At 37.8% G+C, this 23,354-nt stretch overlaps 1 protein-coding gene across 4 annotated transcripts; it reads left to right on the top strand.

The window, feature by feature from the left end:
- The first annotated feature begins 360 nt into the window (after window positions 1-360).
- Window positions 361-14,409, top strand: cobll1a (cordon-bleu WH2 repeat protein-like 1a). Of its 4 annotated transcripts, none has more exons than XM_081380200.1 (14): window positions 361-638; window positions 722-776; window positions 1,345-1,390; window positions 1,925-2,003; window positions 2,172-2,319; window positions 2,432-2,633; window positions 3,955-4,180; window positions 4,342-4,386; window positions 5,012-5,097; window positions 5,361-5,582; window positions 7,410-7,518; window positions 10,532-10,670; window positions 10,831-12,039; window positions 13,867-14,409. In XM_081380200.1, exons 5-14 carry the CDS (start codon window positions 2,228-2,230, stop codon window positions 13,868-13,870), a joined length of 2,334 nt encoding a protein of 777 aa, XP_081236326.1. In that variant the 5' UTR covers window positions 361-638; window positions 722-776; window positions 1,345-1,390; window positions 1,925-2,003; window positions 2,172-2,227; the 3' UTR covers window positions 13,871-14,409. The 4 variants fall into 4 exon arrangements, with proteins under 4 accessions (XP_081236326.1, XP_081236325.1, XP_081236328.1 ...); XM_081380202.1 differs by having other exon boundaries at window positions 584-638; window positions 2,219-2,319; XM_081380199.1 differs by lacking the exon at window positions 1,345-1,390 and having other exon boundaries at window positions 582-638.
- The last annotated feature ends 8,945 nt before the right edge of the window (window positions 14,410-23,354 follow it).

Genomic DNA, 23,354 nt, shown 5'->3' with positions numbered 1-23,354 from the left:
CGATGCAGCTACGATTTTTAAAATTTCAAAATGTACAATTTTTCGGTCAAGTGACCGAAGAAGGACTGACAGCATTCCTAACTTCATAAATAATATATATTTTTGATACAAAATTAGTCCTCAACAAAAAAACATTTGTGAATTTAAAGTTGGCATGAAACGGAAATTGCGATAGTATTTTCTTCCCTTTCAAGACATATCCATTCCATTTAATGAAACGGCTTCTTGAACAGGAAAAAGTGGATTTAATTTTGTCCGTCTTGGAAAAATTGGATTTTTGTGGTTATTGGTCGATCTCATGTGAGTGACAGGTTGTCCCGCCCTCTCGCCAGTAAACACGTCATCAGAGAAGAGGTGGTTGCAAGTGGGGTTAAGTTATTTTAATTAAAGATTATGAGGCCACGTAATTTTTTTTATAAAAAATAATAATAATTTGTTATGTTCACAAATAAATCATTTATAATTAATACTGTAATATTCCATAACAAATAAGAATTGTCCATTTTGATTTCATGGTAACTTAAAGTTTATTTAAATCAATATGTCAACAGCCTCAAAACAGAAATGCTATCTCTGCACACACACACACAGGAAACAGATTTGTTGATGTCACAGCACTGACTGGGCATGTCCAGAAGGTACTGACACCACTAGAGGATTACCAACGCTTGTCTTTGCATTCACTGTGATTCTTTACTCCGTTAGTCCTTCTATTATTTAGGAACGGCAGGTGTTTGAGGAAACCACTGACAAAAGACTGTGGTAAGGACATAAAGGTAAGGGCATAAATAAGATACAGGTGCCATGCCATACGTGAAATTGTGTTTAAGGGCTTTATAGCCTACTACTTTACGTGCGCATTGGTGAGCTAGTACTTAAGTTAATCCTGCTTGTAATGTACAAACCCCTTTAAGCTGTAGTGAATGTATTGTAAATTTAATTTTGTGAACTTTTCGAATAAAATAAGAGTAAACTGGGCAGATATGGGTTAAATATCTCTGCATAACACAACCAAATGTGTATTTCGGAGTGAATTTTAGCTAACGTTGGCTGGCCATGGTTGGTAAATGCGCACCAGGTGCACGTGCGTTTGGCGTTTGTCGAGTTCGTTCTCATGGGAAATGGACGTGTGTATTACCCCGCTTTGCCTCGATGATCAGCGGCAGGGAGGCGTGAAGTAACGCTCACGCCCAGTTATGATAAGCTTAAAGCTCCAACGAAGTGAACGAGCACCAAAACAGAACACACCCAAAGGCGTTGGCAGCCCACAATTATTTTTAATTTTCTTCACTTTCGAGATAGGTACATTTTATTAATTAAACTGGTTTTTGTTTTACTCTCCAGGTGAGAATTTGTAATCCGCTGTGATCCGGACGTCATTTTTGTGCTGGTATGTAACGACAAGTTCCACAAACAGGGCCTTAAAAGCATTTTTCAACAGTTATCAAAGTTTTGTACATGTTGGTGTGCAATTTAAAACATTGGTTTGTGTTCTTTCCAGGGTGGGTAGGGTGCAAGATTCAGAAAATTGTTTTTTTTTTTACTCTCACTTTTGATCAATTTAATGCATCTTTGCTGAATTAAAATATTAATTCCTTTTTTTTTTAAACAACCTTTTGAACGGTATAGTGTAAGAAATGTATTTACTTACTTGAGGAAATTGTTAGGACACAGCTGATTGTGTTTTAATAAAGTAAATAATTCTATACATTTCTGAAGTTGGATGTTATTTGGAGGGGGCTTAAATGCAATTAATGTATAAAAAAAAAAACCTTAAGTAGCTAGTTTTAAAGTTAAAGCAAATCCGAGATATCACAGATTTATTGCTCCAAAGAACATGTTATTTTTTTTCTACCTTGTTGTTACCTTCTTATTTCTAACAAGGTAAACTAACTACAGTAAAATCTGTTTCCATTTCTAAAAGGTTCACAGTCGATGGACCATACCTGGAAATTTCCCCTGCACAGCCCTAGCTGAGACACAGAGGGGCTTTTTTCACACAGGTTGGTGATGTGATTCATTAAAAAGCATTCTGTCATGAGTGTGTTACAGTGGATGCCATAAATGCCTCTGTTTCAAAGAATTACCACCAGAAAGGCAAATCCTTGAGTGGTTGTATACGGATGGGTATACATGGTATATGGTGTTTTATTTTTCTGCTTCATCAATAGGACAACACAAAATCTACAGCGTCATCTGTCCTTCATACTACCTACAGCACACACCCATGGATCCCCAAGAAGATCGCATAGACAGGGACATCCCTCTGACTGTATTGCTCCCAGGAGGACAGGAGACCACAGCCGCAGTGCATGGCAGGTGAGAGAGAAGGAAAAAGTAAAGGTGATATTGCACATTTTCACCAATCCTTTCATTGGAATGACTGTCTGGTCATGTTTTAATCCAGCTGTGTGTGTGTTTGCGCTTGCAGTAAACCAGTTATGGATGTTCTGGTTACGTTGTGTGCTCAACACCACCTCGTTCCATCGGATCATGTCATCAAGCTTATCTCCACAAATCAAAACCACATCAATTTCAAACCCAACTCCATGATTGGCACTCTTGAGTTTGAAAGAGTTGTCCTGCAATCTAAAGGAAGTGATGCTAACCAGAAAAAACCTCATATTCCTGTGGTAAGTCTGATCGAAAGCCATGATTTATATCCAGTGTTGGGGGTAACACATTACAAGTAACTTGATTACATTATAGATTAATTTATAGAAGTAACCCATCTATTGACTGACAGCACTCTTGTCCCCATGTTAAGAAAAATCAGAAGTAAGTGCAAAGCGTTATGTGTAAACATGATGGTTATATATTATAGTTCTAGACTAAATGTGAGTGGCAGTTACTAATCTCACTTGCAGAAAAAAGATTCAGTGTTCTTCAAAATGAGTAAAATAAGTGAAATGCAAAATCACAATACTACATAAATACACAAACCTCCAATAATTAAATATGTTAAATAAAACAAATATTTGTATGCATTTAATCTCACTTTATTGACCAATGTACTTGCTGCTGACCTTTGATTCAGCAAAAATGACTTTAGATTTCTTGTATTTATTGATGAAGTAAGTGTTAAACTTTCTTCTCCTCCATCTTATTCTTCTGCAATCCAGAATGGCAGCACAGCTGAAAGGTTTGTCTGAGCTGCGCTCTCTACTGTACACGTGTGAATTTGCATTTCCTTCAGTCTGAGGCTTATTGATTTCACGTTCGGTGTGAAGGGACCTTTAAATTTGCCCAAAAATAGAACTTTTTTGTTATTTAAAAAAAAAAAAAGCCCAGCCCAGGTGAGAAAAAGTAACGCAAAAGTAATGTAACTTAAAAAGTAACTAAGTGTTGCAATTAATTACTTTTTAAGGGAGTAACATGATACATTACTTTTCAAAGTAACTTTCCCCAACACTGTTGTCCATCTTATTTCATTATTTTATCCTGATTTTTTTTTTTTTACTTTTTTTTTTGTCAGATATCAAGCAGTTCATCTAGGGTTCTGTATGCCCTTATGGTGCATAAAAAGTGCACGTTGCGGCATTTGAATTGTCATACTTGCCTAGTAGGTCACTCAGGTGTTGTTCATTTACTGCTTCATGAATGCTGCTATTCAGACATCATACTCTTTTGATAAACGTCTTTTGTGCATACAATATTGTAGAGAATCGTGCATATTGTGACAGAGGGTCTGTCTTCATTGCTGAAAAATCCAGCATTGCTGGTCACCGAAAATAGGGTGTATTTTGCATTCTGGGATCAGCATGGGATGCTGGTGGACCAGCCACAACAGCTTAGTTTTGCTTGAGAATAGCATGACTATGCTGGTCCACATGCATAGACCAGCACTATACCATCTGGACCAACATGGAATTCATGCTGGATTTTTCAGCAGGGTTTTTATATGTCATATTAGATCTGTCATAAAAAGTTTAAATTGAAAATTGAATTTTCCAGGCAACAGTTCGTCTTCTGATAAACTACAAGAAGTCCCACAAGGCAGTAGCACGGGTCAATCCCACAGTGCCGCTGATTGAGTTAATGCCCACAGTGTGTGAGAAGTGTGAGTTCAACCCTGATGCCACCGTCTTACTAAAGACATACAATTCAGAGGAAACCCTGGATCTCACCAAAACACTGAATGACTATGGAATCAGGGAGCTGTATGCCAAGGAAATGAAAGGTCAGTAAAAAAAGGAAAAATAGGGCAGTGTAAAAGCACTGTAGTGTAATTACAGTATGTAACACTGTTGCATACCACAATGTACTATAAAGCTTTTTTGTTGCGTACTAAAGTAATATTAATCTTTTGTAGTTGAGTGATATTTTTTTTTCTTCTTTAAGTGGTAACAACGAATTCTCCTGTTGATCCTGTATCAACTTATAAAGGTACCAAGCTCCAGTCCAAACATACTGTATGGAAGCTTGCTTCCGCCACAGAATATAAAATAAAAAAGATAATTGCGACTTTTTTAAATCAGAATTGTGATATAAAGTCGCAATTACGAGTTATAAAGACAGAACTGCATGATATAAATTCGCAATTGTGTGTTATAAAGTCAGAATTGCATGTTTATATCTCGCAATTCTGACTTTATACTATGCAATTCGGACTTTATATTTCACAATTGCGTGTCTTTTCCTTAGAATTAAACTTCATATCTCGCAATTGCAAGTTTAGATCTCACAATTCTGAGAAAAGATGTCAGAATTGAGAGATATAAACTCGCATTTGTGAGAAAAAAGTCAGAACTGTGAGTTTATATCTCGCAATTTTGAGAAATAAAGACAGAATTGCGAGATGTAAACTCGCAATTGTGAGATATAAAGTCGCAATTATCTTTTAAAATGTTTTATTCTGTGGCGGAAACAAGCTTCCATACAAAAAAAAAAATTTGTATCACAAAAATATAATGTATCTCTTTAATATAGCACTGAACCAACCATTTCTGCACTGCTCAGATTTGTCCACAAAACTATACGTTTGATCTATGAGGCTTTTGTGTGTGTCCAGGTGGTGTCAAAGAAAAGAGCCTCAGAGAGAAGGGAAACAAAGGTTTCTTTGGTTTATTCAAGAAGAACAAGAAAACACCTGAGCAGGTTTGTACACCTGTCAGTCTGTCTGGTTTTGCAGTCTGTGCAACCTGCTGGTTGTCATATTCAGGAAACGATGGGGGGTGGGGGGTATCATAACTGAATTGTTACACTGTAAAACACTTGTGCAAGTCCATCCATCTGTCTCTGTTTATCTTTCAGATTGCCTTTGCATCTGCTTTTCTGGTCTCATGTTTATGGGCATTAATGCAATTTGCATATTGAAATTAATTTCATATTTTTGCTCTTATGTTTTATTTCTTCTTCAGGTTGTGACTGACAGTGCTTCAACATCTCCTGAACTGAACGGCCAATGTGCAGACAGGGTGAATGGTCTTAACGGCTACTCGACCTTACCCATGGTCCCTGCCGACATGGCAAAGAAGAGACCCGCTCCAAAGCCTCCTATGACGGTGTCCCAGAGTGTCGCCTGTGGACTTCACACCAGAAACTTTTCTGACCTATCAGAAAGTGACCTTGCTGGAAAACAGGTGGGAATGCTTTGGGCATCTCCATACTAGTCCAAACCTGAATTAGCTTGTGTGTAATTAATTTGCTGATCAGCTGGTTTAGCAATGAAATGGAGGTTTAAACTACACTGTTAACATTTAAATTGGTTTGATTTAATTTTTTGTTTTGTTTTTTGACTAAACTTTAGCCCTATTAAATTGAGTTTTATACACTGTTATAGTATTCATTAATTATTTGAATTGGTTTTTGTTTTAATAATTTTGTTTTTCACAGGCTTCATCATCCTTGGCTTTATTTTTATTTGTTAGTTTTATTTGTTGTTAGTTTCTACTTTATTTTAGTTAACAAAATATTTTTAAATTGGGATTTGATTGGATTGGTAACTAACTGAAATAAGTCCAAGCACTAAAATTACTAACTGGAAATAAATAATAAATAAACCTGAACTAAATCTAAAACTGAAATAAAAATAAATTGAACCTAAATAGTAGTATTTTAAAAAAAAACTAATAAAAATGACAAAAGCATATACAGTAACATTTTCAAAAAATAAAATACACAAAAAATAGCTAATTAAAAATATGCATAAATAATATAATAGTGTATCAATTATAACACAAATGATAGAACACAAACTCATTAATTGGCAGGATTGCCACTAATATTTTCAAAAATAATTTAATTTCTTAACAATAAATTAAACAACTGTTTTTATTTCCCATATGAAAATTTGCTGAATTTGACAAGCAATGTAATGAAGTTATGTGACAACTACAGCAAAATTGCATAGTGCATACTGTTTCACTTTAAAGTCCCCGTGAACCGGAAGTTGCAAGCGACTTTTCTCCAGTGTTGTGACGTATTTCCAAGTGAAACGGAATATTGAACAGAGGGCAGGGTTTTACTTTAGCGCTCCTCCTCTCCATCTCTTGCTCACAGCAGACTAATGGTTTGAGGGGAGTGGTTAAGCGTTTTCAACCCAAGCCGTCAAACTGACGTTATCAGAAAAGGAACGCCATTCCAGACCGGAAGTAACTTTTCAGATTCTGATTAAAGATTACCACGGCAAACAATTTTTTTTTCTGTGCATTAACTTGCACGGATTAATTGTTCACCACAAGGCTAGTAATATGCGCTAACAAAGTAAATAGGGTCAATTTTGATTTCATGTCGACTTTAAGGGATACTTCACCGATTAGCATAAAGGTTTGTATCAGTAGAAACCCGGTAGTATTTTCGAATGACCGTGCTTCCCTCCCTCATGTCCCCCTGAGACGAGAGATTTCTATATTGTGTGTCTGGAAAAAAACCTCTGATGACGCAAAAATCGTCATTTTGCGTCATCGGAGGCTTTTTTTGGCCAGAGGCGAGAGACTACAGCCAGTAGTAGGAGCTCGTTCTGCATGTCTTCAACCTGCCCATAGGGGGTGGGATCTCACGATAAAACGGCGTCTTTTCAGTTTCGAGTCAACTATAGCCTAGTTGTATTATTTCTTCCAATACTGCCCTCTGTAACCGGTAGGCGTGGCTTGGGAGCGAAGCAAGTGCATTCTGGGAGTTGCTGTCTTTAATCCACATGAGCCAAAAATAAATTTTCTGGCTTTTCTCAGTCTAGAAGGCACCAACTTCTATAATAATTTCACATTTCTACTACATAAATGACCCAATTTAAATAAACATTCATCTTTCCAGCGGTGAAATATCTATAAATATAAATATATATAAATATAAATGTATATATTTAAAGTATATAAAAAAATATGTAAGTAATGTATTTACTGTGTTGTATGCATGAAGCAGTATGTTAGTATTTTATTCCAAACATAACCTGTATGTGCTTTGCTCAGGGTGTGCTCAGTCGTATTTCTTCCACTGAGTCCTCCCTTAAAAGGACTAAACGGAGAGCTCCGCCCCCACCGGGTTATGGCTCCGCCCCATCCAATTCAGATAACAAAGGTATGTATTCATTTTTATATCTCATTTTATATCTTTTATTTATACATATATATATATTTCAGACTATATAACTTTAAGTTATTTCAGTTTCAAGTATTTGAGTTTAATTATTTTTTATTTCCTTTGGAGGATAAAATCTTTCATACGTTTGTTCATAAGTATCAAGCTGTCAGTTCTGGCAGGTCACGTTAGTCAAGCTGACATCAGCTGACTCTCAGCTGATCCACATCTACCTATAGGAATACAACGCCTATCACAGCATCCATATATAAGCTCCTTCAGTATTATCAGCAGCTATCGCTTTCTCAGGAGCGAATTACCCTGCTCCATCCCCAGCTCCTCCTCTCATCAGTCAGGATTTGGCATTCTGATTTCCCCTTTGAATCAGACTGAATTCTCAGATTATGTTGTACATTAAAAAGGGGGGGGGTTATCGCTGCTCTCCCTGCTCTTATCTATGCTAGGCTGCATTGATGCGCAGGGAGTTCTCGCCCAGAGCAGAACCGTACCGCCAATCTAAACTGTATACTAATTGTCAATCTTATTTGACGATAGTGGTCCTGACAGAAGTTGCCGTTTTCTGTGTTAATGCATTTGTGAATACTTGTGTGCCTGCTAGTGCTAGTTTCCTAGAAACCAATGCTATAATTTATCGGCATAGAATCAACATTAAGATAGATATGGAGGAGGACCCCCCAATAATTAGAAATGGCCAAATTGTCACACCAATATTTTAAATTCTTACACTGCTCTGCTGAACTCCATTACGCAGGATATTATGTTAAGATGACAAAGTTTTACATTTTCAGTCTGGTCTGCCATGTCAGTGTCAAAATGATTGAGATGGCCAATCAAATTACTATAGAGATGTCAAATTACCGACAGTAACGTCCAGTAATGCAAACTACCTGACTTTTTTTTCTCAAATATGGCCGTTTTGAATTGAAAATATGCTATCGTGATTCATGTAATTCCTGAGTGTGACGAGACAAGAAATGTTTTTTTTTTTTTTTTTTTTTTACATATTAAGGCCTGTTCACACCGGGACGAATTTTGTGCGCGATATTTGCCGACGTTTAACGCCTCGTGACTAAACAAAGGGCGCCAATGTGAGTGTGCACACCGGCGCGAAAAACGGCACGCGTAAAAGCGTAATTTTTTTTAAAAACGCCTCGGGTTCGTTTTTTTGGTTTGACGCGCCACGTATCAGACCAATGAGACTGGCGCTTTTGTTCACGTGTCTGGAGCTTCTGAAGTTACAGTAAAACACAACTTGGGGGCGCTCAAACACAAAACGGTCTTGCCGAGCACACATACGTAACGGCGAAGAAAATATACACCAAGTAGCGTCTAAACACTGCCGGGAAGAAATAAGATGAGGAAGATGCAAGGCAAGATGATTGTAGAGCTGCTGTTCTCGTTGGTGTCGGAACATAAAGAACTATATGACAAACGCGACAGCGACTACAAAAATCTTGATAAAAGAGAACTGTTATGGAGTGGTTTCTGTTTTACATTAAGCGCCATCTAATGTCAGGGAATGAATTTGCATGTTCACTCGGCTCATCGTCAGCGAAAATCGCTTGGGTGTGAACACAAAAAACGCATTGAAAAACGCTGGCGAATAACGCGTGCCGATATTCGTCCCGGTGTGTAGGGCCCTTTAGGCATACAACATTTTAATGCAAGTATTATTTGCAAATGGGTCGAAATAGTCCCCCACCCCCAATGTTCAAGACATGGGCTGCATCCAAAATCGCATACTTCCCTACTGTACAGTAGTATGTGTGACACAATAAGTATATCTGAATTCTCAGTACTCATAAAAGAGTTGGCATAAAGTCCCCGGATAACTTTCTACTATTCTAAAGTGTGCATAAGATGGACACTTTACTATCCCATGAGGCAACGGGAGAGGATTTATGAATGCCAGTGAATAGTAGGTCACATGATAATGATAACATGCCGAATGTAGTACATCCAGATTACATTCATACTATATAGAACATACTTTTTTTAGCGACCGTGAAGTAATTACTTATTCAGAATAAGTACCTACTCAAGAGTATGCGATTTCGGACGCAGCCATGGTTACATCCTTGTCATAAAACTCTTTTTTGGGTTTCCCCCAACTGTTGGATTAATTATTTGCTCTTGTTTTACACTGTCCTACCAGGAGGGGGCGCCTAACAGGCAGCACATCCTTTCCTCCTCTTCTCCTCCATGCTTGCTTCTCTGTTCCTGCTCTCGTCGGTGATGGGCTTATTTTCCTCTGTTTTTACATAGCCTTTATGTCTTATGCACATCGCACTGAAATCTGTCTTGTCTGTTGTTTAATCAACTTTCTTGTTTAATGTCACCCTCTCTGGCTTTGACCGTATAAAGGTTGAAATGTAACGTGTTGTTCAGTGTTTAGCAGGCAAATCTGTAGTGCTTTCTTACAATAATTGTGCCTTAATTCAACAAGGTGTATGGCTGCTCAGTTAGACACCGCTCTCAAGATGGTTGTAATCAGTCTTTGATATTTTTATCCACATAATTGCAGTTCAGCTTTATTAAATGTAAATCATGTCGATGTCTTTTTTAAGATGTTAGGTCAAAAGGGATGCTTTTAAGAGTTTCTTAAATTATTCACATTTCAGGAATTCTAAATGAATTCATCAGCTACAAATATTTTTCTTTTTCTTTTAATTAAAGCTGTTTAGTTTTTTGCTTTTGGTTAGAATCATTTTAATGTTATATTTGTCTTTATTTTTCTGTGTGCTTGTCTTTTGTGTTTTTTTTTCTTCAGAATTTTAAGTTGTTTGTTTTTGTCTTTTGCCAAATTAACTTTTGAAATTCAATTTGCTAATACTGATTCATATTTGAATAAATTAAATAAAAAATATATACTGTACACTGTGCTGTTTGTGTTGGTGCTGTTTTAACAGGTTACAGATGAGATGGTTTCACAGATAAACACAAGACACACTTTTCTGTGTCTTTGTCATAACACTTTGTTTCGCTTCAGTAGATGAAGCTCAAGGGGGCGACAAGCGTTCAGACAAACACAGAGCTCGCATGGCTGCCCACTGCCCTGCAATCGCTAAAGTTATGAGCGAACTTAAGCAATCTCTGCGGGCACGGCAACAGAGAACGCTGTCTTCTGCAAAGTATGTTCATTTTGTCTGGATCCAATTATTCATGATTTGATATTTAGAAATTGTATTTAATATAGAAAAGTGTTTCAGTCAGATAATAACAGCCAGGAAACCATTCCACTGGTTTTATTTTTCTAAAATTGAATGTCTTCCTATTCAATTTCCTCTTTAGTTCTCCTATATCCCAGAATCAACCAGCAGGAGATCCGTCTACGGGTTTGTTTTCGGAGCATCACACTCCCGAGGCTGAGCTTCCTGGCTGTCAGCTGCTGAGGAGCCCCTCTGAGAGAGAAGGATTGACCACCTTCACCGTGGTTCCCCAGAGACGTCAACAGAGCAGGCAGTGCTTAGATCTGCCACTGGCATTACAGTCATCCGCTGCTACTAAAGCTGAGGAATACCTGATTCCTGGAGACCCCGATGACATCACAGAGCTTTTGGAGGAACTGCCATTTGAAATGGTCAGGAATGGGGGCAAGGGTTCAGACAAAAGTGAGCACTTATCAGAGGTTCTACAGCACGTGGAGAAAGAGAGTCAAGCTTGGACGGACAGTGAGAGTGAGAATTTGGAGCTGATGTATGAAGAGGACCAATGTATTCATGAGAGCTTAGAATCACTACATGGGGGCCTGAATAATCCAGAACATTTAGATAGCAAAATGAATCATCTCGAACTAAGAGACAGTAAAATGAATGATTTAGAACTAAGAGACAGTAAAAAGAGTAATCTAGAACTAAGAGACAGTTGGGTTTGTCCTTCGAAACCAGCTAATACACTTTCTGACAGGTCACCAATCAATCCAAATACAGGTCTTGTTGAGCGAGAGGAGATGGAAGAACATGCTTTGGTGGAGACTGAAGAAGAGACGGACTGGGTAGAGCAGTACAAAGAGAGGAGAAGGAAGTTTCTAAATGGTGATGATGGAATGAAACAATTTGATGTTTGGGGAAGGATTCAGAGAGAATGTTCTAACTTGCAAGAAGAGAACACAATGCAAGAAATGAGTTTCCCCTCACCGCCGCCCCCTGTCTACTGGGATGAGAAGAGCGGTGACTACAAAGAGGATATAGAAAACAGGAATGAGCACGAAATACAGTCCTGTGATGACCAGTGGTCAAACTTTGATCTAAGTGCTAACTCAAAGCCCAAATATGCCCACTCTACACAAACTAACCCTAATACGTACACCCCTGGTGCTGAAAACAATTGCAACTTTACTCCAGAACCTCTTAAAACCTTGAAATCACATTCAAGCTTTGACCCTTGCCCTCCAGCAGCAGTGTCGCTTTTTGCCTTGGCTGTATTTCAGAAGGCTAAGCGTTCCAAACCAGGGCTGGATCCCAACTGCTCCAAAAGATGGGAGCTGCCCATGCACACACAGTGAGTACACTGATTAAAAAAAATCACTGAAATATTAATAGAAGGTTCTTAATAATATTAATGAAATCATGATTTCTGAAATATCACTGAAGACGAGTAAAAAAAAAAATTAAATGAATTACGTTTTAAAATATATTAAAATAGAAAAGAGTTATTTTAAATTGTAATAATATTTCAAAATATGACCGTTTTTACTGTGATTTCGATTTTTTTTAAATGCAGCCTAAGTGAGCCTAAGACTTTCAATAACATAACATTTTTTACCAACCATAAACTTTGGAACAGTGTTTATCTTTTTCATCGGACAGGAAACTAACAGATTGAAAAGGATGTATAGGCCTCTTTCAAATGTATTGGTTAGTTCATTGTCGGAAGAGCAAGGTGTGTCTGGGTCAGGGAATGAGGTGTGTGTGTGTGTGTGTGGTTTGTAATGTAAATGACGTCTGACACTCATAATAGTCTCTTTGTTTATTTAATGGGGATCTTCCTTCCTCTAAGCATGTTTTATGTGTGTTGCACATGTGTGTTTATAGTTATTGATGCATTCTTTCATGCATTCCAGAGTTCATAGCCTGCCGTTCAAAAGTTTAGGGTCGGTAAGATTTTTTTTTAACGTTTTTAAAAGAAGTATTTTATCCTCACCCAGGCTGCATTTATTTAATCTCAAATACAGTATAAACAGTGATACTTTACAATAATTGTTTTCTGTTTAAATATATATTTTTAAATAATTTATTTCTGTGTTGACAAAGCTGAATTTCCAGCATCATTACTCCAGTTTTCAGTGTCACATGATCCTGCAGAAATCATTCTAATATGCTGATTTGCTGCTCAAGAAACATTTATTATTATTATTATTATTATTATTATTATCATTATCATTATCAATGTTGAAAACATTATTTTTTTTTTTTTTTTTTAGGATTCTTTAATGAATAGAATGTTCAAAAGAACAACCTTTATCTAAAATAGAAAACTTTTGTAACATTATACACTATATACAACATTATATAATACTTTTATTCAGCAAGGATACATTAAATGTATCAAACGTGACCATAAAGACATTTTATAATATTACAAAAGCTCTCTATTTCAGATAAATGCTTTTCTTTTGAACTTTCTATTAATCAAAGAATCCTGAAAAAAAAAAAAAAAAAAAAAACTGTTTTCAACATTAATAATAATAATAAATGTTTATTGAGCCGCAAATCAGCATATTAGAATGATTTCTGAAGGATCATGAACCACTGAAGACTGGAGTAATGATGCTGAAAATTTAGCTTTGCCATCACAGGAATAAATAAAATTTTAAAATGTGTTTAAAATTGTAATAATATTTCACAATATTACAGTTTTAATTGTATTTTGGATCAAATAAATGCAGCCTTGGTGAGCAGAAGAGACGTCTTTTAGAAACATTAAAAAAATCGTACTGATCCCAAACTTTTGAACTGCAGCGTGTGTCTTTATGAAATTTGGAATGATGACGTAATCCAATAATAACTCAACAAAATATGTAACAATACAATGTACTGCCATGGCTTCCTGAATGACTGATGTCTGCTAATCTTTAGAAAGGTCTACAATGGGGCGCTGGGGGGGCTCCATAAATATATGGGGAAAAAAGATATTAAGATAAAATGTTTAATATTATATCTGTTAAATATTGACCAAATTGGATGATTTTACAGTTTCATGGTGATATTTAAATGGGTTAATTGATGAGATTAATCACAATTATTTTCTTTTGTCTAATTAGACTAATAAGTTTATATCTAACTTGCAGAAAGATGTGACTTACTATGGTGTCTTTTTTTCCCCCAGGTAATTGATGGTCATTCTGAATATGGGAGTGTTCGTTTGGCTTGAATAAGGAAGAGGTTTTCTTCATCAGAATGAAGAGCTGGACACACTCCTGATATTTAAACTCCTCATTTATCTTATATGATTATTTGATTCTTTGTTTTAATCATTATGGATATTTTGGTTGGATGAGGAAAAACTGTTTGAACGCTTAATCTGAATTTCCCTGTTCTTTTCAGCTGATTTTCATGTGTCCTGAGAATGCTTTCAAGGGTGATTATTTTTTTAATTTTTTTTTCAGCTTTCTAATTGACTCTCACAAGAACATATTATATTATGCCGAGTAAACTTTGCCCCAAACAAATACACTTGGGTGGAAAACTTGTATTCATAAAGGTATATATTTTGTATAATAATCAAGAATAATGAAAAATTATGAAATGAAAAATAATTCTTATTTTTTTTAAAGAAATTAGTCCTGAGAAACTTGTCTACATACTATTTTCTACATTTTGTCTTTTGTATTTTTGAGCATAAGTAAATAAAATCTGCTCGTAAAATTCACAGGCAACGTATGATTCATCATTCAGATTTGGAGAACAATATCATAGCAAAGACAGAGAGTGGGTTGTGATGTGTTGTTAAACTCCAAATAGCACTATGAAGTGTTCTACTGTATGGCAGATGTCATCCAAAGCCATGCACTAATGGAGAAATTCATGTAAAATCATTTACTGAAAATCTTGCTGTGCACTATAGCTATTAAGTCTAATGTGTGCTTTTGCAAATTCAAACGGCAACAACCATACAACCATTATGCTAAACTAAAGGGTTGTAAATGTTTTCTGTGTGCTAAGTGGATTGTTTGTTAGCACGTTGCTATGTGTTAATTGGTAGCCCGTTCTGGTGCTAGATGGGCTGCTTTTGTCCACAGAATCTACGATATACTTATCCTTAGACAAAGGGTCCCAGCGAGTAGGTCTATAATACTTGGAGAAGCTGATGGCATTCCCATTTATATCAATGGCATTTGCTCAGTTGTTTCATAAACTCCTGGAAGTACATGACCTGGAGGCTGCCATCTTCATTCATTCAGAGATTGATCACTCACTGTCGCACAATCTTTCAACCATGTTGACCTGCAGGAGACAATCATATCTAGGTGTAAAATGTTTGCTTGTAAACTCATTTAGAGTAACTGATGTTCACTAGGGGGCAGTATATACCAATAGCGATAAGAGCTTGTGAACCGTGTATTGTGCATGTGTCTTTTTGTCACAGGTAGGCATGTCAAACACCTTTTTCCTCTCACTGATCCTAATGTAACTCGCGTACTATAGCCTACCTTACGGATCCTTTCAACTCTCATTTTTTTAATGGTAAACACAAAGGTCAAATCACAAAAGAGCTTTTCAACCAGAGACGCAGTGTTGTTTTTAGATAGGCCTACCATTCATTTTCAAGTTTTATAGACTTCATAAAATTGAAGGAAAAAGCTGTCGGCGTTGCTTTATTCTCTGGGCAGTCAAATACATTAAAAAGGAAGAAGTTTATTTATCTTCCTGGCTTTTTGTTTGAAGAGGACTCTCTCAAGGCCACAACAGCTTGCAGAGTGGTTGCATCTCCACCTTTTAGACCTTCAGCCATTTCAGATTTTCCTCTTATTTTCAAGGCGTGTTTTCCTGCCCTCTGAGACACCTCTCTGTGGTGTGTAAGAATGGTTTTCCAACAGGCATGGCTGATTTAATAGGACCCCGCTAAGCACAACGAGGGGCTTTTCATCAAATTGGGCTATTGAAACCCACGTGTGGCCGTAAACACTGCAGGTATATGTTTGCCATAGCCGATTGGGGGTTAGGTGGGCTTTATTGGTCATCTCACCTATGCATGTTTTCTATTTTCTAAAGCTAGTTTGATCTATATGTGTGCAAGTATGCTGAGGGAACTGATTGAAATGCTCTCACATTAAAATATGCACCTTGTGCAAAGTCCACTGGTGGTGCATGAGATGGAGGAAGCGTCTAGTTCTCCCTGGTGGACTGGTGCCTTTCTCACCTCCCTCATCAGTATTCCGGCAAGTTTGTGGCGCGCATATTCCTACTGGTCACTGAAGCCAGATCAGCGCTCCCCCAACCCCCGCGCAGCACAGACACGCACACTCATGAATACTGATCACCTAAAGCCCTAATTAACAATCAGAGCCAAACTTATTTACATAAAGTCTGTCTCAGATGGAACAGGCCTCAGATGAAGCTGTCAGACAGATATCTGCACTTAAAAATCCAGTGAAATCTGTTAGACTTTGATGGGTCGCTGAGTTCACTGACAGCAGCTTAAAAGTAACGGTTTTGGACTGTGGTATTAATAATGTACATATAGTCCGTATCATAATATATCTTATCTCTGTGAAAATGAATAATGAAGAAGATATTTTGAAAAATAAAGGCAACCAAACAGTTGATAGGCCCCAATGACTTCCAAAGTATGGAGGAGGAAAAATGGGGTCCATCAACTGTTTGGTTACCCATCAAAATATCTTCGTTTGTGTTCAGTAAAAGACAGAAATTCATACAGGTTTGGAACAACTTGAGGGTGAGTAAATGATGACAGAATCTTTTCAATTTTGGGTGAACTATCCCTTTAAAGGAGAACTCCGGTCAATTTTAACATTGAGCTCATTTTTTTGTACATTTGGAGTGCTGTCAATACAGAGAACAATGACAAAAATCGGTGTTGCCTACACCGAGTTATTCTATTTTTAAAAATAACTGCAGTAGATGTGAAAGATATGTATAAAAATGATACCAAAGTAATCGATTGCCGAGTTCACGCGCGTGATCAACTAAACCTATGCGCGTGAACTCGGCAATCGACTACTGTGGACTTAAACCGAAAACAGGATGTAAACACAGGTAGTTGCGCTGGCTTAAATAACATCATTTTTATACATATCTTTCACATCTACTGCAGTCAGATTCACTCGTGTTCACTCTGAAGGAATCACTCACATTTTCTGTGCACTTGTAATGACACATCAAGGATGTTAAGAGGCTAAAAGCAGGTTTAAACATTGCCCCATTGAAGTCAACAGGGTGCAAATTTTAAAAAGAGGATAACTCGGTGTAGGCAACACCGATTTTTTGTCGTTGTTCTCTGTATTGACAGCACTCCAAATGTACAAAAAAATGAGCTCAATGTTAAAATTGACCGGAGTTCTCCTTTAAGGTGTGTTCGACTTCAAGAAGCGGTGTGTGCAGACTGATCGGGGTGTATGATATCAAAGTACTGCGTCTGCGAGTGATTCGAAAACATTCAAAGCTTTACAGTATTTACGGTAATTACGTTTGTATCACTCGCTTGCAGCATTTCTGACAGTGAGTGTTATGGCGGAGGAGCGAACACTATAATTTTACAAATACTACTGTAGTTGTGTCACGGAATGTAGTTTTAATTTTTTTTTAAGGCGAGAACGTAGTAGTTTAAACTTCAAATATGCGGTTTATTTATAAAGATAGCCTCAAGTCATCCTAGGTGTATATGACATTCTTCTTTTAGACGAATATAATCGGAGTTATATTAAAAAAAAATCCTGGCTCTTCCAAGTTTTATAATGGCAGTGAATAGCAGAACTGTTTTGAAGTCCATAGTGCATCCATCCATCATAAAAGTCCTCCACACGGCCCTGGGGGTTAATAAAGGCCTTCTGAAGTGAATCGAAAAATATCCATATTTAAAACTTTATCGACTAAAATAACTAGATTCTGGCAGACGGCCGTACGCATACTGCGCAAGTCTTACGCCACAAGAGTAACCAGTGACACATGTATGACGTAGGATGTAGGAGTATAAGTTTAGACGCCTCTCGCGGTTCAAACAAACAGGGCTGGACAACAAACTCAACCTCCTTCAACATTTCTCTTTAAAATTTGTCGTTTTAGACTTCTAATTCGTGATTGGTGTTTTGTTTTGCTCTATCCTCTGCGCTTCCACGTTCGTCATTACGTTGTGCGTCGGGACAAAAGTCTTCCACCTAAATCATTGCGTACGGCCGTCTGCCGGAAGCTAGTTATTTTAGTCAATAAAGTTTTAAGTATGGATATTTTTCTTACACGAACACATCGATTCACCTCAGAAGGCATTTATTAACCCACCTAAGCCGTGTGGAGGACTTTTATGATGGATGGATGCACTTTGATGGACTTCAAAACGGAAATGGCCATTCACTGCTATTATAAAGCTTGGAACAGCCAGGACATTTTTTAATATAACTCCGAATGTATTCGTCTGAAAGAAGAATGTCATATACACCTAGGATGACTTGAGGGTGAGTAAATCATGGGGTATAATTTTCATTTTTGGGTGAAATAACCCTTTAACAGCCGCCGAAACAGTGGCCTGGTAAGATGCAACCAATTTGACCATTGTTGCCATTGGAAATCCCCATATCCATTGAAAGTATACTATGACAAAGATACTTTCCTATTATGAAAATGAGATTGACCTGAAGAATGAATGCTGTATCAGATGCAGGTAATTGCACTCGCTCATCCGATCCCTTTCTCATAATACTCTAGTCTTTTTAACATTTTGCTTATACTGTAGCTTTAAAGTATTTTGATTCAGGAAGTATTTTTCTATTAATTTCTCCCATAAGTGTTTCAAAAAAGTCTTTGTTAAAGCATTATAAGCCATGAACAAAACTGACCAGCGACAAGGTGAATCATAACAATACAAACTTTGATTGGAAGCAAAGAAAAAGTTTTTGAAAATCAGACAAAAATACAAAGGTATACAAGACTGTGTACTTAAAGAGCAACTTGCAGGTTAGAATACCCAACAAGTCAATGTAAAGAAAAATAATGTAGGAACTAGATTTTCTTTAAAAAAAAATTATAAATATGCTACAGTGGCTTCTGGAGTCGTTTTTGTGAGAAAATTTTACTTCCGCATCTGAAAATGGGCGTGACGGGCGAGAGTCGTGACGTAGCACGAGGGAGAGCGGTCGATTCACACAACAGGGAAATATGGATTGCAATGACATTTCGGACGCTGAGGAAATTGTTTACGGACCACAGCCATACAATTATGAGCCTGCTAGGCTGCCAAGAGAGCAGGGACAGGCCAGGATTAATGTTAGTAGACAGAACATATTGGAACTTACAATAACAGAAACTAAGCTTTGATCAGGCGTTTGTCATGCTCATTAATATCCGCCCAGACTAACGTTACGTGATATAACTTAGCAGTTTCTCATGGAGAGACAGAGAGATATTTATTCATGATACATTTTTTGTTCCATAGGTGCTTGTGTGGGAAATGCGAGGCAATGTTTACAGCTGAGGAAAGTCAGTGTTACAGGGAGGTGGATGCATACTGGGCCTTAGTGGAAAATGCCAAACTTCCATGGTTGCAGTTAGTGTTACTACAGTAAAGCCATGGTGAATGTTGCTGATCTGTGGACACTAGGGCTTGCATAGACTAGTCGAGTAGTCGATAGATCGACTACTTCAACCACTAGTCGACGCTGTCGGAAACAATCGACTACTCGAGCGTCCATTAACCATAAATGAATTAAAAATGGCGAACGTCACCAACAGACACCACACGTCAGATGTGTGGAAGTATTTCATCAAGGATGACAAAAATATTGTAATTGGCCAACTCTGCAAGAGGCCGTTCACATATTGCGTCTAAAAACGTGTGGAAAGCGCGCGCGGCCGTGCCGCTGTCTCCTACAAGCGCTCGCGCTCCCGTGGCGTCTGTCGTTGCTATGCAAACAAACTGCGCTCTCCATGATGACGACGAAGAAGTATCATTCAGCAAAGGATTAATTTATTTCTAGCCCTTGCATTAGCTTTACTACTAGATATATTTCTGGAGATGAGAAGGAAAAACCCGCATGGAAAAACTAGCGCACCATGTTGCTTTCATTATGAGCGCGCGCGCCTACATTTGAAATAACGACCTTGAGCGCGGAAAAGACGCGATATGTGAACGGCCCCTAGAAGCTAGACGTCTGAAATGAAAGGCAAGAACGGCCATTTATTTGGCTTTTGACTGTTACATGAAAATTTAAAAATGAAATGTCATAATTATAATGTTTTGAGAGTTTACTTATGTAATTGTTGCATTAGGCTATGAATAAATAAATGTTTATTGATAAGATCTAGCTATTTCATGTCTTTTCATTTACAGTAGCATGAACGACGAGTAGTCGAGTAACTCGAGTATTGTTTTGATAAGAAATCGACTAGCAGAAATCAGTAGTCGTGCAACCCCTAGTGGACACTGGATAGTTCGTTCATTCATTGCACAATGTTTATTCCTGGTTTTCACGTCAGCGCTGTTTGATTCGTTAATAACGGAGAAATGTGAATATTTCTCACTAGATCTCGCAGCGATGTTATTACTTCAGTGGCGAACTCTTTATTTACTGGATCTCGCAGTTAGGCTACAGTGTTGCTTGATCAGGCTCGCGCTGCACTGGTCCAAACTGATAAACGGTCCACACAAACACAATAACGAGTAACTGTTAGCTCAGTTTCGTTCCGCTTACATTGCGTTTGCCAGTTGATGTTGTGCTCGCGCCTACATCCAGCGGGAGAACCCGAAGATGCGTGCACTGAAGGAACCGCACTAGCTCTGAGTCTCACCCGGTTCTTACTTCGGTATCCCATGTTGAACTCCTTCATATCGCCGGGACGATAATCATCCGATCTGAAGTGAACGCTACACACGACCGCGTTTTCCGAAGCCGACGCGGAAGAGAAATCCCGTCTCTTCACCTGCACAACCCGCACCCAGGCACGAAAGATAGCACCGTCCTTTTTCCTGTTAGGAAACCGGTGGACTCGATGTCCTGACAGGCTGGAGTTTTTGCAAGCTCCACAAACACATACATTTACCATGACGATGATAAATTGAAATACAAAAACTACTGAAAACACACTGTCTCACGCAGGGCCGGCGATTGCTATAGGCGAACTAGGCGGTTGCCTAGGGCGACAAATGTGTTGGGGGCGCGGACGCACTGTCGCCCTATCTACTTCCCATATTAATCATAAAATTAGAACGAAACGCGAAATAAAACATGTTTATTAAACATGATCAAAGGGCAAAGGGCGCCCCCTCAACCACACGTTTAATTACTTGTCAACCTGATTATTAGATTGAATTTATGATTTTTGTCGACCATTTCTGGATTGGCGGGGGGCGGGAGGGTTGCGTTACGTTACGTTAGGGAAGTGCTCAGCTGCTGGCGCGTTGATCGAAATTGAAGCGGTCTAAACCTCTGGTGCACAGGGACAAAAACGGAGAAAGGAAGAAGATAAAAAATAAAGCTCAGTATAGAGTAAGTCTTCTCATCTTAGCTATTAAGGTGTCCAATGAAATAAATTTACTTGGTATTGTAGCCTACATCACCTAATATTGGACGTTTCATTGCTGTCACTAAGCTATAGTTTGCCAGCTATAGTTACTTTGAAGGTGAATAGAAATGGCAGAAACAACTGTTAATATTTTATTATTTGAGATAGAACTAAAAGAACTTAAATATTTGAATTTTGTAGGGAGGGGCGCAAAAACTCAATCTTGCCTAGGGCAACCAAAGGGCTAGAGCCGGCCCTGGTCTCACGACCGCTCTTACTGAATACCAACCTACTCTGCACTGAGCTGCGGCAGAGCACAGCACACGTCTCCCTCGTGTGACGTAAAATGACGCGATGTTGAAAAAAAAGCGGCTTGTACGAGCAGTCAAAGAAACGCTCACTTTATCTACTAAATTGGTGTCATTATGTCGTTTTAAAACATTTTAAATCCTGCATTATCTTTTCATATGGTATTTTCATACACGGTTATATATTCATTTAGATTTTTTTTTACCTGCAAGTTGCTCTTTAATAGCTTTAGTGAGGGAAATAACTAGAATCCCATTAAGCATTGCAAACAGCATAATCGAATTAAAAATTTAAAAATGATGATTATATATATAAAAGTTTATTGCAAAATATGCATATAAATTAAAATATTTAATTATTTTGAGAGCGTAAGAAGACGATTACATCATTCGCAGTGCTTCATGGGAGTGGGTGGAGCTAAACGAGATCTTTTGGTGTCTTTTGCTGCTTTTCACTCCGATTGGTGGGATTTTCAGTACAGCATCATGGGTAATGTAGTTTTTTTACCACAAATTCTAACGTTAAACACGATTATTTTAAAACTAATTTGACGGCTTCAGCAGAAGCAAAAACCATTACATTGGTATCACTCGCTTGCAGCATTTCTGACAGTGAGTGTTATGGCGGAGGAGCGAACACTATAATTAACCACCTTGCAGCTCACAATAAGGCTGTCTTTAAAGGTTTAGAAGTTATCGTTAAAAATCAATTTCCCTATGGAGAAAATGAATGGAGTTTTTACTTTTGGAACCCGACTGTTGCACTATATAGCTTTTAACTTCAACGCAGCAACTCAGCGTGACATTTATGTCTGATTAGTAATGGAGGCTTGGGCTCAACTGTTAAACTGTCAACTTGAGAGTTGAATCTTGTGCTATAAGGAAGTAGTTCCACACACACGGTTTTGTTTTAAGACACCTCGTTGTTGTTTCTTATTTATTTACACACTTATGCCTTCAAACTGTTGTATAAACGCACTATCACACTAGTCGTACAGCATACAGCTTTAAAGTATTATTTTACCCACCTGATACTATATAAGCAATTTTCATCTGAAGGTATGCCTGACCTTTCCGACTGTCCACAAATGTCAGTTAGGCTTTCAGGCACAGAGCTGAGTTTCTCTTTAACATTGCCTCCCACAATCTCTGACATTTCCTCTGATGTCACCACATTCTAACCCCCACAATGCAGTGCGGATGGCCTCTCCTCCCTGCCCTTACCCAGAAAGACAGAGAGAAAAGACAAACAGACAGACACTATATTTAGTCTGAAATGGACAATAGAACCAAGCAAATGTTGTAATCACAACATTTCCAGCCTTAACTTCTTTACATTTAGTCTTGTTTTCTTAAACTATATACAAAATATTGCTGGTTGTCTGTGCTCTTTTCTTTATTGAATTACTTGCATTTTGCTTATATGACTTTCAGATGTGTCAGTGTATTTGAAATGAAAACTGGCCTGTTTTTTAATGAAAAGTAATTAAAACAACTCTAAATGTCAAGGAGCTCTTTCTGTTCTCAGTCTCTTTCAGTATTTATTCTGTCTGTTTTTCATTCTGTCAGATTATCTCTCTTTCATTTTCTCTGCCATTTGACACCAGGGTCATTACCATGTCACGGCTTCTCTGGCTAATATGCAGAAATATTCGTAATTTATGCTAAACGTGTGCCTTTTATGCGAAATGATAATCGGAGACAGGGACATGAGTGGCTCTGTAATTAGCAAACATAAGAAATGTGGATTAGAATGAGATGATGTTGAGGTTGGTGAATGGGAGCTTGACTTTTTTCCACACACATAGTGAATTTGTCTGGGATGTCTTAATAT

Source organism: Scardinius erythrophthalmus (assembly GCF_964197995.2).
Source record: "Scardinius erythrophthalmus genome assembly, chromosome: 12".
Taxonomy (NCBI): Eukaryota; Metazoa; Chordata; class Actinopteri; order Cypriniformes; family Leuciscidae; genus Scardinius; species Scardinius erythrophthalmus.
Note: the sequence above shows the minus strand (reverse complement) of the source record. Positions and strands in the feature narration are given on the sequence as shown.